Raw genomic sequence first — 18,905 nt, 5'->3', positions numbered from 1 at the left:
ATGATACCATATGGGGAATGGTTGGCTACTTGTATAGCAGTATCGTTATCAGACTTTGCACTTTCCTGAGATGTTCATACATCATTCTGTAACAGTCATATATTCACAGCCTGTGGTCTGCATATGTTATCCAGCAGTGAATGGCTGATCTTTGTGGCTGTACATTAGAAAAGTCAGATCCCTGTGGCTGCATAGTTTAGCTGCTTTTGTTTCAGAAGGGCTGTTTAATCTATGTCTGAACAGCTTAAATGTTGTGGGGGTTGGCAGACTGAACACTGAAATGCTAAAAGATCCAAGAATCTGTATAACCTGATCTGGTGGATGAAAGCCTTTCTGGCTGTTCCCTTTCAAATCACATGGTCAGATTGAAGGATTCTGAAGCTTTGTAGCATTCATTGGCCAAAGACAAATAAAGTTATAGGTGACATATGTGATATTGGGTTCATATAAATGTATAATTAAATCTCTGTGCTTCTCTCCCTCCCCCCCCCTTTCTAAAGTTGGAGTGTTTAATACAGTTGGTGAGAGCGGGAGCTACTGTAAATGGATGTACCACACGCTTTGCCCAAACACCAGCCCATATTGCTGCTTTTGGAGGGCATCCTCAGTGCCTCATCTGGTTAATTCGGACAGGAGCCAACATAAACAAACAGGTATCATTTTGTTTTAACCTGTTCTTTGCAATCCATTGGTGATTTCGGGATTGCTGTCTGTAAACCCTGCATCTTCTTCATCATTCTTCAGTCAAAACAATACTGGAATTGCTTAACAAATTACTAAATATACTTAATAGTAAAATAAATATCAGCTGTCATAAATTAGTCATGAGTAAAATTAAGCTTTAGTGATTGCTGCATATCACACCATTGTTAGAAGCAGAACACACACAGGTTGCTACTCTTCCTTCAGTCCCCAGAGCCCCTGGGGTTCCCTTTCCTTCCTTTTATCACTATTTGTAAAAATGCAACTGGGGCCTTCATGGCAACAGCCAAACTAGTAAACTGCCATCTACTAGGGGACTTTGGCTGACAGTCATTCATAAGCACTTCAGTCCTGAAGTCCCGATGGGCAACTTCCCACTCACCACTGAGCAGCACAGTGATATGTGTGGAAAAGAAAATCTTTGTCTGTTGCTGCAGTAATAGAACTGTTTTAAGTAATCTCCTGACATTGCCATTATGATAATATTGACTCTGACCCAAGTTTGTTTATTGTTTTTTCAAGACATGGGTTAATATTGCATGTTACGAGAGTATATTTCATTTTATGTAGTATTTTTAATTGCAAGTAAGTACTAGGAACACTTCAGGCTTTCATGGCTTACTTTGGTTTTACTAAAGCCCTGTGGAACTCCAGCTGAAGCTGGGCGCAGAATGGCAGCCTGAGGGGGGATGGGGAGAAACTAGTCACATTTACCTGGTAACTGTTACATTGAACAAAACAGTTATCCCTGCTTGCAACAAATCCACATCTGAAGTCCACATCTGAGAATGTCAAAAGCTAAATGTGCTGTAGCAGAACTGTGCAAAGATCTACTCAACAGGCAGTCAGTACTTTGATCTTGCACACTTTGATCTTACACATGAGGTTGAGAAATGGAGCTAAAAAATTGAATTTCAAAAATTGGTTGAGAAATGTGTGATTAACCTAATGCTGGTAATTAAATTAATGACAAGAGATTCATGTATTTACAATTCTCTGTCCTGATTTCAATGAGACTTATTCCAAAGTAAGTGTGTATAGGATTACAGATTATTTGTGAACACATTTTCAGCCCTGACGCTTTAGTGGGAGAACCTGATTTAGAGCCTAATGTTACATATATTGACATTGAGGTAAGTCCACATTAATTTAGTAAATTTTGCATCTGGTAAGTATGAATGGGGTTGTAACTTTAGAAGTTGAATAAATAAAACCAGCATAGTGGTTGTGAAGCTTTCTCTCATAGACTAAAATATTGCTGTCATTGCAGTCTTTTTTTATTACTGCTGCTGCTACTGACATTTGGAGGAGGGTACAAACCTGTACTTCTCTTTCTTTGGCCAGATTCAAAATCTGTCTGTGGCATGGGAAGCTCATCATGCCTGGAGAACCAAGGGTGGTCATGGCCTCTGGCTGCTGTCATGAGGTCCATAGGTGGAGGTCCGGTGGGGAACCCCATTGCAGACAGGAGAAGACTGGGACATGGAGAGGAAAGGGTGTCTGCAAGTGGCACAGTTGTAGCAGGTTATGCACTCAGTGGGGAGAGGCTGGTTAAGGGCTGCAGCTGCTGTTGGTGGAGAGGGTGTGCTGTTAGGCATCAGATGATGATGATGTTGGATTTATATCCCATCCTATACTCAATCTCAGAGTAGTCACAGTCTCCTTTACCTTCCCCCCCCACAACAGACACCCTATGAGGTAGGTGGGGCTGAGAGAGCTCTTACAGCAACTGCCCTTTCAAGGACAACTCCTGCGAGAACAATGGCTGACCCAAGGCCATTCCAGCACTTGCAAGTGTAGGAGTGGGGAATCAAACCCGATTCTCCCAGATAAGAGTCTACGCACTTAACCACTACACCAAGCTGACTCTCAGGGATCCAAGGGAAGGCAGAAGCAAGACGAGTAGAGGTCATCAGTACAGTGCTGCTTGTTGGGAGGAGTACACCACAAATTAGGGTGGCCAGTTGGGGGAAGTTAAAAAAAAACCCTGTATTTTTTTGGTTTGGGTATACTGAACCTGAAAAATATCAGTATTTCCCAATATCCCTGAATCCCAATACTGATACGGTATTTGGGAAATCCATCTCCGCCCCCCCCCCCCCAGCTCCATTATACCCTTTGGGGCCAATTATAGTAAATGGTTCCCATAAGGTATAATGGAGAAGTGATCCAAGGATAGGGGCTGTTTTTTGAGGTGGATGCATCAAATTTGCAACATCGCTGCTGGTGCCTCTCCTCAGACCCCACCCCACCCCCCACCCCCTCGTCTCAAAAAGATTGGACTGGGGAGGTCCAATTCTGTGGGCCTCTAAAGAAGGTACCTGCATCTTCCAGTGAAACCAATTGAGAAAAAAAGACATTTAAAGGGATTGTGGCTCCTTTAAATGTCTTCTCAAAGCCAAGCTACTCCAAAGTCATTTAAAGGGTTTGCAGTCCCTTTAAAAAACATTCCAGGTGAACTTGTCAGCCCAGGATCAGCCAGGGTGGCAGTAGCTCAGAGCTCCTACAGCCCTTGCTGATCCTGGGTTGGCTGCTCTTGTGGTTCTGTTTAAACTTATCCACAAGAGGAGCCAACCAGCCCTGGCCAAGGCAGTGCGGAGCTGTCAGCTCCTGCTGCCTCAGCTGATCCTGCACTGGCTCCTCTTGGTTTAAACTGAGCTGCTTAGGGGAGCTGTCCAGCTCCTGCTGAGGCAACATGGAGCTCCCAGTTCTGCACCACCGCAGCTGATCCTCTCTTTCACTTCACGCCACCTCAGCTGGTGCTGTCTCACAATATAGCTGAACACACCCAAATAAAAGCTGGGAGAAAATGGGCTTTTTTAGGCTTAGCTATACCAGAAGTCAAATACAGATATTTGATCTGTATTCAGCTTAAACCATATCCCCAAAATACTGATAAAGTGGTTTTTTCCTGTTTATGCTGAATGCACACCCTGGCGGCCAGAGGACAAGCATACTATCAGGATACATAATAAGAGGGGCTGGGTAAAGCTGAACTGCAGCTCTGGTGAGAAGGAGCCACAATAAAGGTGTTACTTGGAATGAATGCATCTTCCGCATCGTTGCCTGGGAAGGGGCCAGCCAGGATGGAAATATACTCTCTGCCAAGTTTACTGAGGGCACTAGTGCTCCGCATGTCCCAGCAGGGAGCAAACACCCCCCCCCCCCCCCGCCGAGGGGAAGGGATAACAAGTTGCATCTGTGTGTGCAATTTTGTTTCAGATTTACGTCCAGGAGTTTCAGGGACAAAGGGTCAGATGAATGGAGCTTTGGCCCTCAAAAGCATATGCTCTGAAACTCTTGTTGGTCTCTGTGGCACTGCTGGACTTGAAGCCAGCTGCAATTCTTGTGATGTTCTGACCATGGCAATAACTAAAATGTTGCAGAGCAACATTTCATCATCTACCACAGAGGAACTTTTCATCATCTACCACAAAGTATCCAACAGGGATCATGGATATTCTGCCCAATACATTCAAATAAGTGTTTACAAAGCTGGTGTGTACAGTTGATGTCTCTTATCACTGCATATTTATCCTATAGTCCGTTCTTTGTTTATTTGATACTAATTTCTAACATTTTTTGCAGGATTATGTTGGTGAAACCCCTATTCATAAAGCCGCTCGATCTGGCAGCATGGACTCCATAAGTGCCCTTGTGGCTCATGGAGCTCAGATAGAGTAAGTAAGGTTTGGGGATGTTCTTAGTAGTTGTGTGTCTAGTTAACTAACATAGAGCAGTATACACAGATATTAACTAAATCAAGAAGCCGAACAGTTGGCAACTTACCAAGAGATTTTAAATTAGACATGTTGAATTACACTAAGTACTATATCTTTAACATGTCTAGTAATTTACTTTTCAAAGGGATGTCAGTTTGGAGCCTTCATTATAACTTTTGAGTTGATAGTATTAATTTCACTTCTTAGAGTTTTTAAAATACTATGTATCTGTCTTTAAAATATGACAGAAAAGCCCAAATAGAATTGTAGATATGCATGTTCAGTACCCTTTTGTTAGAGAGTTCTGTTTTGCAATTTAACTTTTTCTTTAAAGGTGTTCAGAAAATCTCACAAACCATGGCAATATACAGCATGGACAAAGTGGCTGCAGTATTCACTATAAATGTTGAGTATAAGCTATATAGCTTATAATAATGTAAATAATTACATTAGTAGTTTCCTTTTCAGCTAGTTTTATATAAGTAATATTTTGTATCATATTTTGGAAGATTAAGTATTATTAGTTTAGTGAAATAAGAGAATTTACTGCTTGTTTAACCCTTTGGTTTCCATTAAATGATCAGCTTATATTGAAACTCAATAGTTGCATTACATCCTTGTAAATATTTTCTGAATAATTCAACAGTGGGATTTTAAAGAGTATATCCACTTTAATTGTTCCCCCAGAAAACTCTGACTTTGTAAATGTCTTCCTTGAGAATTGACATGTTCCTCTTACCACATTTTAGGGCCTGCTGTCTGCTTTCAGAGATGGATGTCTAAAATGAAGCTGTTCATATTTTTAAGGACCAAAATTGTGTCTTAGATTAAAAACCAGAGATCAGTAAAGTGAATTAAACATCAAAAGGGTTACCAGATTTAATGCTTCAAGATAAACTTTTTATATTAAGACTTTAGTGTAAAACCCCAAAATAATAACATTAAATTGTTTTCAATTCATTCAAGAATTGCAGCTACAGGTTACTTGGTATTGACTTGTTCAGTTCACTGTACTTTCAGACATCATATATCAGGTGAACACTCATTGTTTGAAACCACACAATTCAGTTAGGGTTTATTATGGTTTTACCTGCAGTATTTTCCCCCCATTTATAGAAGCGTTTTCATATAATTCTGTGACAGGCCCATTACTTGGAGCCCATGGGGCTTGGTTTCTACCTCTCTTCTTTACTTATAGGGTCCACCTGAGGGAATTCCAAACACCCATTATCTGCATCCGTTTTCTAGACCAGTAAGGTGAATTCTCCCATCAGTTAGTCAGTACTGCTCCTCTGCTCCACAAAGTCAGAGTTGTATAGCAGTCACTGTTAGTTTTAGAGCTTATTGTAGCCAGTCATACTGCCTGTTTTGCACCTGAGATTTGTTCAGTGTGTGAAATAACAGGAAAGTGAAAGTTTTTAGTGTTGAAACTCAGCCTGGTGGAAAGGAGGAAGGGGAACAGCTTGAACATAGCAAAGCAAGAAAGAAGGGGGGCTCTAAAAGAAAAGGGTACAAAAGAAGCTGAGGTGGAACAGCAGGGGCACTGTACTGGAAAATGGAGTGTGTGAGTAAGAGCTTCAAGTGAGTGGTGGGGTACACTGTAGAATAGTTAACTAACAGAGGGGACAGAGACAGACAGTGTCATGTCTTTTGTCTTCAGTATTATTATTTTCCTTTCAAGCCACTTGCTAGAAAAGCAAGAGCCCAGCTTTTTTTCCTGCTCAGCAGGCCTTTTTCAAAGCTATAAGCTTTAGGTGGGATAAAAAGACTTTGTCCTTCTTGGCCAGTATCAAGATAGCAGAGACAGCAGATGCAATGAGGAAAAATAGGGGTGATGCAGAAGTAGAGTACAGAGGAGAAAAGGAAGGCTATGAGGGCTGCAGAGAGTCCTGTAGGGAAAACTGTAAGAGGAACAGTCATGGGTAGGGTTGCCAGCACTGAGTTAGGAAATACCTGGAGACTTGAGGATGAAGCATGGGAGGGCAGAATTTGAGGAAGGGAGGGAGCTCAGCAGTGTATAGTGCCATATAAAGTCCACCCTCCAAAGCAGCCTTTTTCTCTGGGGGAACTGATTTGATCATCTGGTGATCAGTTGTAATAGCAGGAGATTTTGAGGTACCACCTGGAGATTGACAGCCCTATGGATTAATGGTTGTAGACTTCATTAAGCCACAGACAGATCTGTTTCCGCCGCATCATCCTTGTGATGAAGCTTATAACTTGGTTTCTGAGTGTTTCCATTTCTGAGAAATTACTTAACTGCGGTCATTTAGTTCATGGTGGATCACTCTCTTTCATGTATCCTTAAAGTGAGTCACTGAGGTATATTATGAAACTACTGTACATCTTGGATGTACTAGTTGTAGTGCTCTCTTGAAACTAAAGTAGCTCAGGAGCATTGAAAATACATTACAGACACCATTCACTGGTATAGGTAACCCTATTTTTATATACTATGTCAGCTTCATTAAATGAGTTCTGTGTTTGAAGAAGATGCAGGTGTCCATATCTTGACATTATATTTCAGATGGACATAGAGAAAGTATGTAGAGAAATTATTGTATATGAGCAGATGTGAATCCTGTTGAGGGCTAATGTAAGGTAATATACAAGCAGTCATGTACACCCTGTCCAGCACTCACTTCCCTGGTACTGTTAAGGCACAGACCATACAAAATGTGCAAGTTAATGCCTGTATTTAAATATAATGACAAATCATGCCTTGTTCTTGATGAGAATGAGCCTTGGAGATCATTGTTCTGATTTAGACAAGAATGCAAATCTGGGGACATCCAAGGCTTCTGTGACAAACCGTGCATATGCCTGAATGCAGCCCATAGGGTTAGTAGAAGAGAGCTGAAGTTGCCAAATGACACCAAATTAAAACTTTAATTGATGTCTACTTTGTATCTTTCCAAATAAGTTAACAAAAGTTAATAGCCCACACGTTTTTTAAACCTACCTACCTACACATGTAAATAGGACATGAGATTATGAGTGAAGTGACTGTTCTACCATGTATTTGTAATTGGATTGCACACTGGGATGTGGCAGAAAAGACTACTTAGAAAACAAAACTTCAGGAATCTACCCACCAACCTCTTAATTCAAATATCTGCTAGTGAAAACAGGAATAAGAGGCTTAAGCTTTGAATATTCCAGGTTGCCAAAGACAAAACTCTTTTTTCCTTCTTGACCACGTTAAAACAGATCAGCATGTCACAGCTGAAGGTTTACATTCCTGCCTCACAGCCCAATGCAGAGGATTGTGAAGCAGTCTTTAATCAGCAATTCAGTTTACAGAACAGGAAAGCCTGAATTTCTTCCCGTCTGCTTTTTCCCTTTTCTTCACACACAGAAATTTTAAGCCTGTGACCCTTCTGAGTACACACTGCGTGAAAATATGACCCACAAGCACTTGTTTCTGCTTGTATGGGAATGAGAAAGTTATTTAGCTGTCCCAGGTCTCCAGCCGAGCTAGACTTCTCATGTACTCTTGCTCTTTCTCCTTGCGACCTACTCCAGGGGAGTAGGATATAAGTGCCACCACCCTCCTTTTTTTCCTTTTGTATGCATTGACAAAGAAGTTTAATAAGAAAATTAGGCCCTAAGAAGGCGGGGAAAGTAACTTTCTCTGTTTGGTAAAAGGAAGCAGATAACTTCTTTTAAGAAAGTGCTGTGCACTAAAGGTTAGTTCAGCCTTTTACTGAGGGTATGCAACAGATTTTTTTTTCTTATTAAAAAGCTATAGGGATATCCAATGTTCCATAGGACAATTTCTACTGGGTTTTATCCAATTATAATTTGCAGATCTGCTGAATAAACTCTTATAGCTGTGAAGGCTTTAAAAACCCTGTGAGTCATGTCCTTTGAGAAAGTCCTCAGCAGACATGGTAATAAACAAATTGTTGGATTTTAAAATACTTATATGCTGCCTTTCCTGTTTACTATGGCAGCTCAAAGCATATTGCAAAGCCCAGACATTGAATAAAACCTAGATAAAGCAGCTGTGCAGCTTTGCTGCAGAATACACTCCTCCCCCCACCCAGTGAGGGAATTAACTGTAGAATGCCCACCTAAAGACAGTGCTTTCGTATATCACAAAAGCAGACAAGCTAGGAGCTCACACCTCAGGAAGAGACAATTTCTGCATCGGATACAGCCAAAGAGAACTCATCCTTTGCCATTAGATTTAATAGATCATCTAACAGAAGTGCAGGATCCAGAGTTGTCCATAAGTGCTTTACAAAGGTAGCCAAACATGTTGATGACCAGCAGTTGTAAGTGTAGCAAAAATAGACTCACATGGAATTAAACTGGTATAATGTAGGCATAAAATTAAACTGTGATTAATTTTCTCCTAAACTAGCTCAATCTCTTCAGGATGTAGTAGAATTTAAAGTTTATGTGACAATAAACATACTGTTTGATACTGAACAACATCAGATCTGAGGCACAAACCTCTAATTCGTCTGAATAAACATTCTGTTTGTTTGGCAATTGTTAAAGCAAGGAGTTTTACACAGGTTAGGGATACAAGTCCTGAAATGCTCGTAATTTTTAAATCTAGCTATTTAAAATGAAGATAGCCTAATAGTAGTATTCTTTCGTTCCCGTATATGGCTTTGGCAATTTTAGGCATCCAGATCTGAAAACCCAGGCTTAAACTTGTTCATACTGTTTTCTTACTACCTTGGAAAAGTATAAAACACTTTCACAGTGTTGTCTTTACCACAGAATTAAAAAAAAAATCTTAACTAACGTGGTATGCATCATAGTGTGTTCAGTCAATCAGTTAACAGTTCTTATAAAATCATGTAAAAATATGAACATTATATAGTGTTAACTGGATCTCTACTGAATTTGGTTGCAGCTACCTAAGGAGGTTGGTGTTAACCATACAAATTAAAATGTTATTGACAATTATTGATAATATTTAGTAATACCCCCAGTATTTTCATGTAACTATCATTTTACAATTAAATGAGATAAGCATCATGGTTCTTGAAGAAACATGCAGCTACAAGATTTCTCAATGAAGGCTTACTGTTAAATAAGTATACAATTTTATATTTAAAATGGTTTAAAACATGAATAACTTGCTACCTACAGCAATTTATACTAAACAAATTTATACCAGTTTTGTCGGGAACCGAAGGTCCTTAGCTTGTGGTAATTTATTTGAAACTTCTAGTCTAGTCCTATAAAAAGAACGACCTAGCAATTCTGAAATAAGGGGAATTAAAAGTTTTAAACTAGGGTTATATGTTGCTTTCCCTGTTGCTGAAATTGGATCTTTGAACTGTGTATATTTAATAGAAAGCAATGTTAAATGTACCCAGTGAAAAATATTTTGATATGTTTGTGGTATTTACCTTTTTATTTTAGCTGGAGCATATTCTGTGCACAGTATGCCCAACAGACATAAACATGGTTGCTCCATTAACTTTGGTTCAGTGTTCAAGGACACGTGAAGAGGGGAAGCAGGTGGTCCCAATGTCCTCATATCAGTAAAAGGTTTGAGGTGTAACTTTTTAATGTGGATACATATTTTGGATTATCCATAGTAGTGAATTCATTATGCTGAAATACAAGAATAATACAACATATATGTCAGTATGTAAATTTGTGCCAGCATATATACAGCTTTTGGTGCCATGTTTTCCTTTGACTTTTTAGCTTAACATTTAGTTACACTAAATATAAAATGATTTCTGAAATCCACATTTTATAACCTTATATTCTTTGCTTTAAAATATGGTTTCATAGATAGCATGTAGTTTTCGGAAAACAGGAAAAGGTTATAGACGGCCTTTATAACTTGCATATAGAAAAACAATTTGGAACCACAACAATGGGCCTCAAACTGCATTCTTTGTAGTCTTTCTATATTCTTATGCCTTTTCTATTAGTTATCTTCAAGTTTCCAAGTACCATCACCATTTGGGGGTACTATCTGATGAAGGTTCGGTCTGGATTTTTATTCATCTGAACTAATTATTAGAGGAAAGAGACTGATGCAGATAAAATGAAGAAAGGGTTTAATATTCTGTTAACAACAAAAGATTTCAAAACCTGTAGGTGCCATATGATCATTTATCACATATGAATTTTCAGAACCTATGTAGAGCACTACAGGAACCCTCACAGAATAATGATTCAGTGTGCAGTGTCCCCAAAATTAGAAGCATTGTCTGCAAATCTAAGTTTTGAAAGACAAAATAAGATTGTGAATGTTTGAAAGTTACTGTTTTGTTACAGCCAGTATGTAATGCTATTAAATCAATAGTACATACAGGTTCAACTCAAGACATGATTCCAAACTATTGGTTTTAGAATGCAGGCTATGGTTTCCAAACATGAAACAAGTAATGACTTAGGGCTGCTTCTTTGCTTCCATTTTCCATCTTCTCAGTCAGCATCCCAGCAGATCGCTCCCATCTCCAAGATGCAGCAGCTTTTGGGGGCTGAATGATGACAGTAATTGTTCAGACATCCATGCCAAACCATAGTAAATACTTTCACAATGTACCAAACATGATTTCTCTTTGGGGGCTGAATTCTGTTATGTTAATTATCTTAAATTGTTCATGTTCTTGGAATCTTATTCCTCTTCAACCTTTGTACAGTGGTGACACACAAAGGTCCACATGCAAATATATATTTGGTATTGTGTGCATAAATCACTTCATCCCATAGCATTTCTGCCATAGGCTCCTTCCATTATCTTAGTACCTATTTAATTTTAAACTGAACACTCCAAGATCAACTTTCTAGATTTCTGTTTTAATGCAGACATTCTGGTTGCTTAACTGTAGGTGGCACTAATGAGGGCAATGTTAGTGAGGATTTGTAGATGAGGATTGACAAATCAGTCTTTATTGCAGAGCATCTGGTGTTCATATCTATTGGGATTAGATTAGAATTTGAAGACAGGAGATCTCTAAATTTAGTCATGAGCTGTGGAAATCAGCACTGCTGCAGCTGTTTTGTGATAAATGTTTCCTGCTGAGCAGCATCAACTTCATTTCTAGAAAGCTGTTAGGGAGAACGGTGCATTAATTATCCCACTGCAAGAGCAGACATAGAAAATCATAAAATCTCCAAAGCAAGAGAAGTAATGGAAGATAGAAGACCAGTGTATGCCACCCCAAGTTCCTTTGAGGAAGGGTGGGATAAAAGTACAAATTAAATAAGACACATGTTAACCAAGTAAAAGGAACAGGAGACATTACTTTTTGTCATGATTGGGACAAGGCTTCTAATTTTTTTGGTGCTTGTATCAGTTTTTTCAGAATTATTTTATCTTTGACAGCCCTTCATTTTTATGAGTAGGTTTGCAGAGGCAAAAAACAGATAAAGGCAAAATGATATAGTTTTGCTGAAAGCTGACTGTTCAGGCTAATCATATTCTGGGAATCCCAAGGAATCCTAACCATTCTTCTTTTTGCCAATTGCACTGCTGTTCATTTTTATCCCTGTTTTGGCTTTCCATTTTTAACTAATGGACCAATGCTTTTAGTGTAAAGATCATTGTGTTTTGCCATATTAAGCCTTTATAATTATTACATTTGCTCTAACTCTAGTAATAATAGCACATTGTTGTCTTTTCTCACCCTTTGGTTGCAAAGGCTTTCAAGTTTCTGTCTCTATGTGTAATCATGTAGGCTCTTCTAATGTAGGGCTTAGTTATATTTATCTTATTGAATTTAGCTCCCTGAAGGCTTTTTCTCCCAGGTTTCTTTCTCTCTCTTTTTAAACTGTTGATCTCAGATGACGAAACTGATATGAAATTACTGGTGAATAAGGAAGGAGGTTGCAACTACTAAGCTTGCAAACAGTACCAAGTAATCTTAACAATCTAGTTATTATCTGTGGGCTTTATTTCTTTATGTCATCAGTGATATTACCGGCAGGAGGTGTCACTGTCCAGTAGGTATCCAGTCGCATTCCAGACAGCACTAGCAACAGCAATGGATGTGCTAACTGAAGATGAAAAAGTATTATCTATAAAACCCAGTATTACTGCTTCGGCATTAGGTAGATACAGTCTCCTTTGATAACAGAAGTCTGTACACAATCCAGATGTTTTCCTCAAAAATTGGTACATCTGTGGAATACCCTCTATCATTCAGTATTCAGGAGCATGTAGAAGACGATCTAAATGTTTTGCCTATATACTGCTCTTTACAGCTTCCACAATCTTGAGCATTTCTGTTTTTAAATCAGACCTTTAATTTGCAAGCTAATAATGGAAAGGTCACCTTTCATATCTTATAAATACACAGTTGTTTTATACAGAATGAGTAAGACATGCGTGGTTGTAAGCCACTACTTCTTTTCACTTTTGTTTAGAGCAGAAACAGCAACACTGTCTTTGTCTTTGCTCAAGTAGTCACTTGCATTTTTTGTAGACCATCTGGCAGGACTAACTAGCGCCTATACTTGTTCTGTGTGAGATATTGCCATCTGAGCCATTTTTATTGGTAACTTAATCTTCCTCTTCTCAGATACATGTTCCTCTAATAGAAGCACTATATTTCACCCCACAAAGACAGGATGCTTTGCTACAGGCTTTTTGGTTCTCTTTTTTAATCCCAAACATATGATCTCTATTCTTATTTTTTTCTCAACTAGACTGAAATTTAGTACTTAAAGAAATAATCATTATTAAAGTTCATGTTGCTGTGCAGGCAGTGGCATAGTTACAGGCCAGGAAGCGATATTCTCTCTTGACCACATTACAACTGGCAGCTCCTTAATCCAGAGATTCTTAGGAGAACAGAATTCCTTATCACCTCTGTACTCCTTTCTCAGGGTTTGTTGAAACACTAACGCTGTTCTCTATGGTGTTAGAGAACAGTATTCAGGAATGGTAGAAACTTAGTCAGTAATAGCTTCTCTTAGGACCAGCCAGTGTTCTCTCTCTCACTGCTTTGTGCTTTTAGCAACACTGAACTCCTCCACTTGTTGAATGTCTTAAGAAGAGTGGAAGGGGAAAAGAAAGGTTCTCTGTAAAGTCCTGTGTTAAATTCTACTACAAATTATTTCAGCCCTAAAATGATGGTGGAGGAAACTTTTACAGACTTGATTTTATGAGAAGATACTGTGTTGTACAGGAACAGGTTGGTAGGTATGAAAAAAAGAGGATCTCATTCAAAAATATGGCAGCTACCATATTGGTCTCTAGTATACATTGGAATTCATAGGTCTTTGTTTCTCAGCCTTTCAAAGGAAATCATAGCAAAACTTCTATTAGCAAAGCTAAATATTTTAAATAATATTGTGATAATTAATGTGAAATGAAAACATAGCACCAAAATATCTGTGTCTGCATCAGTTTCTGCAGTAGTTTTCAAGGAATGATTTCTCAGTTTTTCATTAGCTGTTAAATCAGTATTTTGAGATCATTTTGTTGTGCTTAATATTCGTGGATGCCAAAGGGTTAAAACTTTCAGTTTATTGTCTTAAACATTTTGTTTAATAGCCTTGGGCTGGTGGTCTGAAGATTCTATGGAAAACCCTTTTTTACTGTAGGAATAAAGTAGCAGGATAGTTTTACTCTTTAACCCCATGTATTAGCTAGCTTTTCATGTAGGCATAGTTAGTAATTCAGTTAAGATGCCAATTACCAAATTTTAAAGTAACAGAAGCCATGAATTGACAATTTGTTTCTAGTACCTATCATGTTTACATTTCAGAGAACTGACAGAATTACATTGGGCTTCAGGATGAAAATCCGTGCTTGAGAGTCCGTGCTTGAGTCAGGCGCGCTGTCTCATTATTAAGGTGGTCACATGATGATGGCTTAATGATAATGAATTATGTGCTAAAGCACTTTATGTATGTTAATATAACTTTAAATCTTAATGTTGCCTGCAAATATGTGATCCCTTATGCTATAAGTTACCTGTTTTATGCACCATTGCCCGTTTTTTTTTAAATCAAAAAGAAGATTCTGAAACTATAAAAACTACACATGTCAATGTTTTACAGCTACGTAATTCGAATTGACTTGATTTTTTCAAGTAATCCTAGAAAGGGGGAGCATTCCATATAGAAACTGCTGAAACTGCCACAGGTGCTTCTCCGAAAACCTTACAGTTGTGGCATTGAATGTTCAGTATCGCTTCCTTTCTGCACACAAGGCATACTGTTGAGGTATTTGTTGCGGTGATTGGTTTTAATGCTAATCTAGGAATTCAGATATAGAATATATAGATTTGCATGCTTTTGCTTACCCTAATTACAAGTATCTATATTTTATTTGTAAACTAACAATATATTATACGTTTAAATATTTTAAATGGGCATTAAGAACTAAGGTTTTATTTTCTTAAATTGTCTTATGGCATTAATGAAGAAAATGTTTAAGCTGAAGTTATTGTGGCATTTTAGGGGGTTATTTTCAAAATGAAACTGTTTACCCCTTTATTAAAAATAATGTTTTAAGTGGATCAGTGTTTTTGTTTGAAGTATGTGACATTATAAATGGATGGTACCTTCATGTGATCAAATGGCTCATCTACCACTTGCTAGTAGTCTTAACTACTTATCCCCAGCATGTAATAGATCTTCACAAGGAAGAAAACACTAGATTGCCAATGTCCTTCACTAAAGCCAGACGTTTCATATAACTAGACTGATATTTAGGAGACACTTAGGAAAACCATTTTTGAAATGTCACTTATGCATTGATCAATACTCCCTCTAAGCTCTGGAGTCTTGTAAGTAACAATTCTACTTTGTGAGCTACTGGCATTAAAGTTGTGAGCTACTGAAAAATCTGTTTGATCTGAGGCCATTTTTCCTGAGCTAAGACAAAAATATGTGAACCAGAGGCTAGAAGCTAACATGATAACTCAGCTTCGAGGGAACACTGGCCTTGATAGTTGTCCTTGCCGTACTGGTAATTTTGAATTTAAATGTGTCACATTCAGAGGGCTCAGAAGGTGATCTCAAATTTTTATTAACCATTAGCTTCATCCTATTGGAAATACTTGGGAAAGTATGTTATCTGATCATGTGTATAGGATGGGTTATCTTGTCCTTATTTCACATTATTGAAATTAAAATACAGTTATGTATAGTAGATGGAAAAATCTTCAGGTACCTCACAATCTCAGAGTAAAATCCAAGTCACATTTTGATTAATTTTTGCTGAGGTACAAGAATGCCCGCTTGATTTGCTTCAGTGGGATTTGATTTGCTTATGAATCTCTTATCTGAGAGTATTGGAGAATTTATATTCTTTAAAAAAAATTAACTGAATGGAAGTCTAGTGAAACCCACAGATGAGATTCTTTGCTGAGTCCAATCATAGGTCAGGACGATTCTCTGAGCAGCACATCATGCAAGAAGAAAATGGATGAGGCAGATGAGAACTCTAATCCTTACTCTTGCAAACACACATGTACATATACATCATTCTTAAATGTCAGATTTTAGCTTTTAATTCAGATGACATCACGTATGCAATACATTTGCATGCCATTTGCATACATTTGAAGCAAACCAGTAGCCATCTGCAGCTGAGCTCAGTAGCAGCGATCATCTTGCCCTCCCCCCACAAACACTTCATATTATGCACGCAAATACTTTCACGTGAGCATTTATTATGCTCTGGAATTGGTGCCTCCCACAGCCAGACTCGGTCTGAAAAAGTATGAGATCATCTTTGAGTGTACCTCTATTTTTTATGGTAGTATTCTCTTCTCCATTTGTGTAATTTATTTTTATGGCAGAAGTCATTATTGGCAGAATACATTTGAAGAAGGTATTCTGCACACATCTATAGTGATCTTTCTAGTCCACCAGTGTACAGTAACTTTGTTTCACAGAACTGCTGTAGAAGCTAACAAGTGATTTCTCATCAGTAATACACATTCATTGTACATCTCCTTGACATGGTTAGATGAGCTGCAAAACTTTGATAAGATGTGTTTTTTCAGCCATTTTTTTCTATTAAAACAAAATTCAATCTTTTGAGTAATGTTATTCCTGATTAATTATATCTCTGGAGCCCTGCTTTTCTGTAGTAGTATAAAGCTTAGATTAGCTCTATGTGAAACCTTTAGGAAACCTTATCAGATATATATTGAGTTTAAACAAGTATGATTTATTTCAAGCAATCTTTGCAGGACAACTTGTCAGATGTCCTTTCTTTGAATCAAAAACAGATCTTGATTCTTCTGAAGAAGTCATATTTTAAGTAGGTTTCAAAGACTGTTACACTAAATCATTTTTCTAGCATGTTAACATGCAGAAGTGTATACTAATGTTTCATCTACATTACTTTCATGTGAACATTTATTATGCTCTGGAATTGGTGCCTCTCCCCTCTGTTGTTCTAATTAATTTTAATAATGCACTGAAACTTACCCAGGTAATAACTACATTTCACTATTAATATTGTTCCATCCCTTTACTTTGTCATCTTTTGAGTATGTTCGAAATCAAAGCTTTCCGATTTCGTATAATAGGAATAAATAGCTTCTTTACCATTCTCTCCTTGAAGACCTCCTTACAGATTCTTATTGAGTACTATTATTAAAATCATTAAATACTAAGTTTAAATGAACCTTTTTCTTACATTAGGTAGTCCCTTCTTAGTAGAAAATAAGTCTTGATGTGGTTAAGAAAAGGGAGTTTTTGCTGAAGGACTTCTTTAGTTCTGTTGCACTCTCTTAATTTAGAAAGGTTTTGCTGAGTAGGGTGTATTTTGCTGAAACTCAGCACATTTCTTCTGAAAATTAGCTTGCTTTTTTTCTTTCTCCACCTATCCCTTCCAAGAAATAGCGTTAACTGTCTCTTCCTTGTAACTCAAAATTATTGACATGTTTTTGTTTACAGAGTTGCATTCCATCTTTTGTGTTGCATCCTTTGAGTGGACAGCTGCCTTTAATTAATTTCCTACAGTTTCACATTCTTAAAAAAATAATATTGATTCTTTATGATGGTCAGTGTCTACTTGGGGTTTTGTCTTTTATAGGCTTAAGAGATGCATAGAGGCCTGTAGATATGGCAGCTCAACTTTTAATTTCTGTAAGAATATAGTGACATACTTCCTAGGAGCTAGCCACTAAGCTACCATCCCACAGGAATTTTCTTTCTTGTCACAATACAATTTCCCACCTATGAATGAAGGAAAAATGGGTTAAAGGGGATAGGATTTGAACCTGAATATAACTCACCCAAACCTGGATAGATAACTGAGATAAAGTGACAAGCATGAGATATCTCTTTTTTAAAAGTGACAAAGTTTGTTTCAGGAAAAAACAAGGTAAATATTAACACTTAACCAGGAGTTGTAGGATTAATCAGGAAAACAGTCTTGGACAAGTTTATAACATATCACCCAGCACTCTGCTGTACCTGACTTAAACATCAGCCTTAACAAACCCTACTGATTTCCTGACTCACCTCAGTATACTTCTTTCCCTTAGCCAGTTTGGTGTAATGGTTATGTGTGCAGATTCTTATCTGGGAGAACTGAGTTTGATTCCCCTCTCCTCCACTTGCATCTACTGGAATGGCCTTGGATCAGCCATAGCTCTGCCAGAGGTTGTCCTTGAAAGGGCAGCTGCTGTGAGAGTCCTTTCAGTCCTCACAGGGTGTCTGTTGTGGGGGAGGAAGATAAAGAAGATTGTGACTCTCGAGATTTGGGGTGGAGGGCAGGATGTAAATCCAATGTCGTCGTTTTCTTGTAATCCAAGGGACCTCCAGGGTCATCTAGTCCAACCCCCTGCATAATGCAGGAAACTCACAAATACCTCCCCCTAAATTCACAGGATCTTCATTGCTGTCAGATGGCCATCTAGCCTCTGTTTAATAACCTCCAAGGAAGGAGAACCCTCCATCTCCTGAGGAAGCCTGTTCCACTGAGGAACCGCTATAACGGTCAGGAAGTTCTTCCTAATGTTGAGCCAGAAACTCTTTTATTTTAATTTCAATCCATTGGTTCTGGTTCTGGACCTACCTTCCAGAACAACAGAAAACAATTCCACACCATCCCCTATATGACAATCCTTCAAGTACTTGAAGATGGTGATCATATCACCTCTCAGCCGCTTCCTCTCCAGGCTAAACATCCCCAGCTTTCTTCATAGAACTTGGTCTCCAGACCTCTCACCATCTTTGTCGCCCTCCTCTGGACCCTTTGCAGCTTGTCTATAGTCATCTTAAAATGTGGTGCCCAAAACTGAACACAGTACTCCAGCTGAGGTTTTACCAGAGCACAGTAAATGTCATCCTTCTCTCCCAACCTTCAAAACCGAACTACTTCAGACTCTTAACCTTGTCAATTCTTAACTTTTCCTGGTACATCTCCTATCGGCTGATTCAGAGCACTGCTCTAATTTGCTGGCGTGCCTCTGGATGCACTTCTATGCTCCACTTCTCACAAATATAGTCTTTCTTGTTTGTCATTATTTATTACAATTTTTCATATCATTTGGCAGTTTTTTTCTTTGTATGCGACTT

The 18,905-nt window shown here is 38.3% G+C and overlaps 1 protein-coding gene across 1 annotated transcript in view; it reads left to right on the top strand.

Annotated features, from left to right (window-relative positions):
- The window catches only part of ANKRD10 (ankyrin repeat domain 10), a 41,655-nt gene that overhangs the window by 12,203 nt on the left and 10,547 nt on the right, over positions 1-18,905 (top strand). Inside the window, exons 2-3 of the mRNA XM_060233702.1 lie at positions 501-653; positions 4,291-4,382. Coding sequence (XP_060089685.1) covers positions 501-653; positions 4,291-4,382 — 245 coding nt within the window. The remainder of the gene's footprint in view (positions 1-500; positions 654-4,290; positions 4,383-18,905) is intronic.

This window comes from Heteronotia binoei, chromosome 3 (genome assembly GCF_032191835.1).
Source record: "Heteronotia binoei isolate CCM8104 ecotype False Entrance Well chromosome 3, APGP_CSIRO_Hbin_v1, whole genome shotgun sequence".
In the NCBI taxonomy this organism is placed as follows: Eukaryota; Metazoa; Chordata; class Lepidosauria; order Squamata; family Gekkonidae; genus Heteronotia; species Heteronotia binoei.
This window is presented reverse-complemented; position numbering and strand designations above follow the sequence as displayed.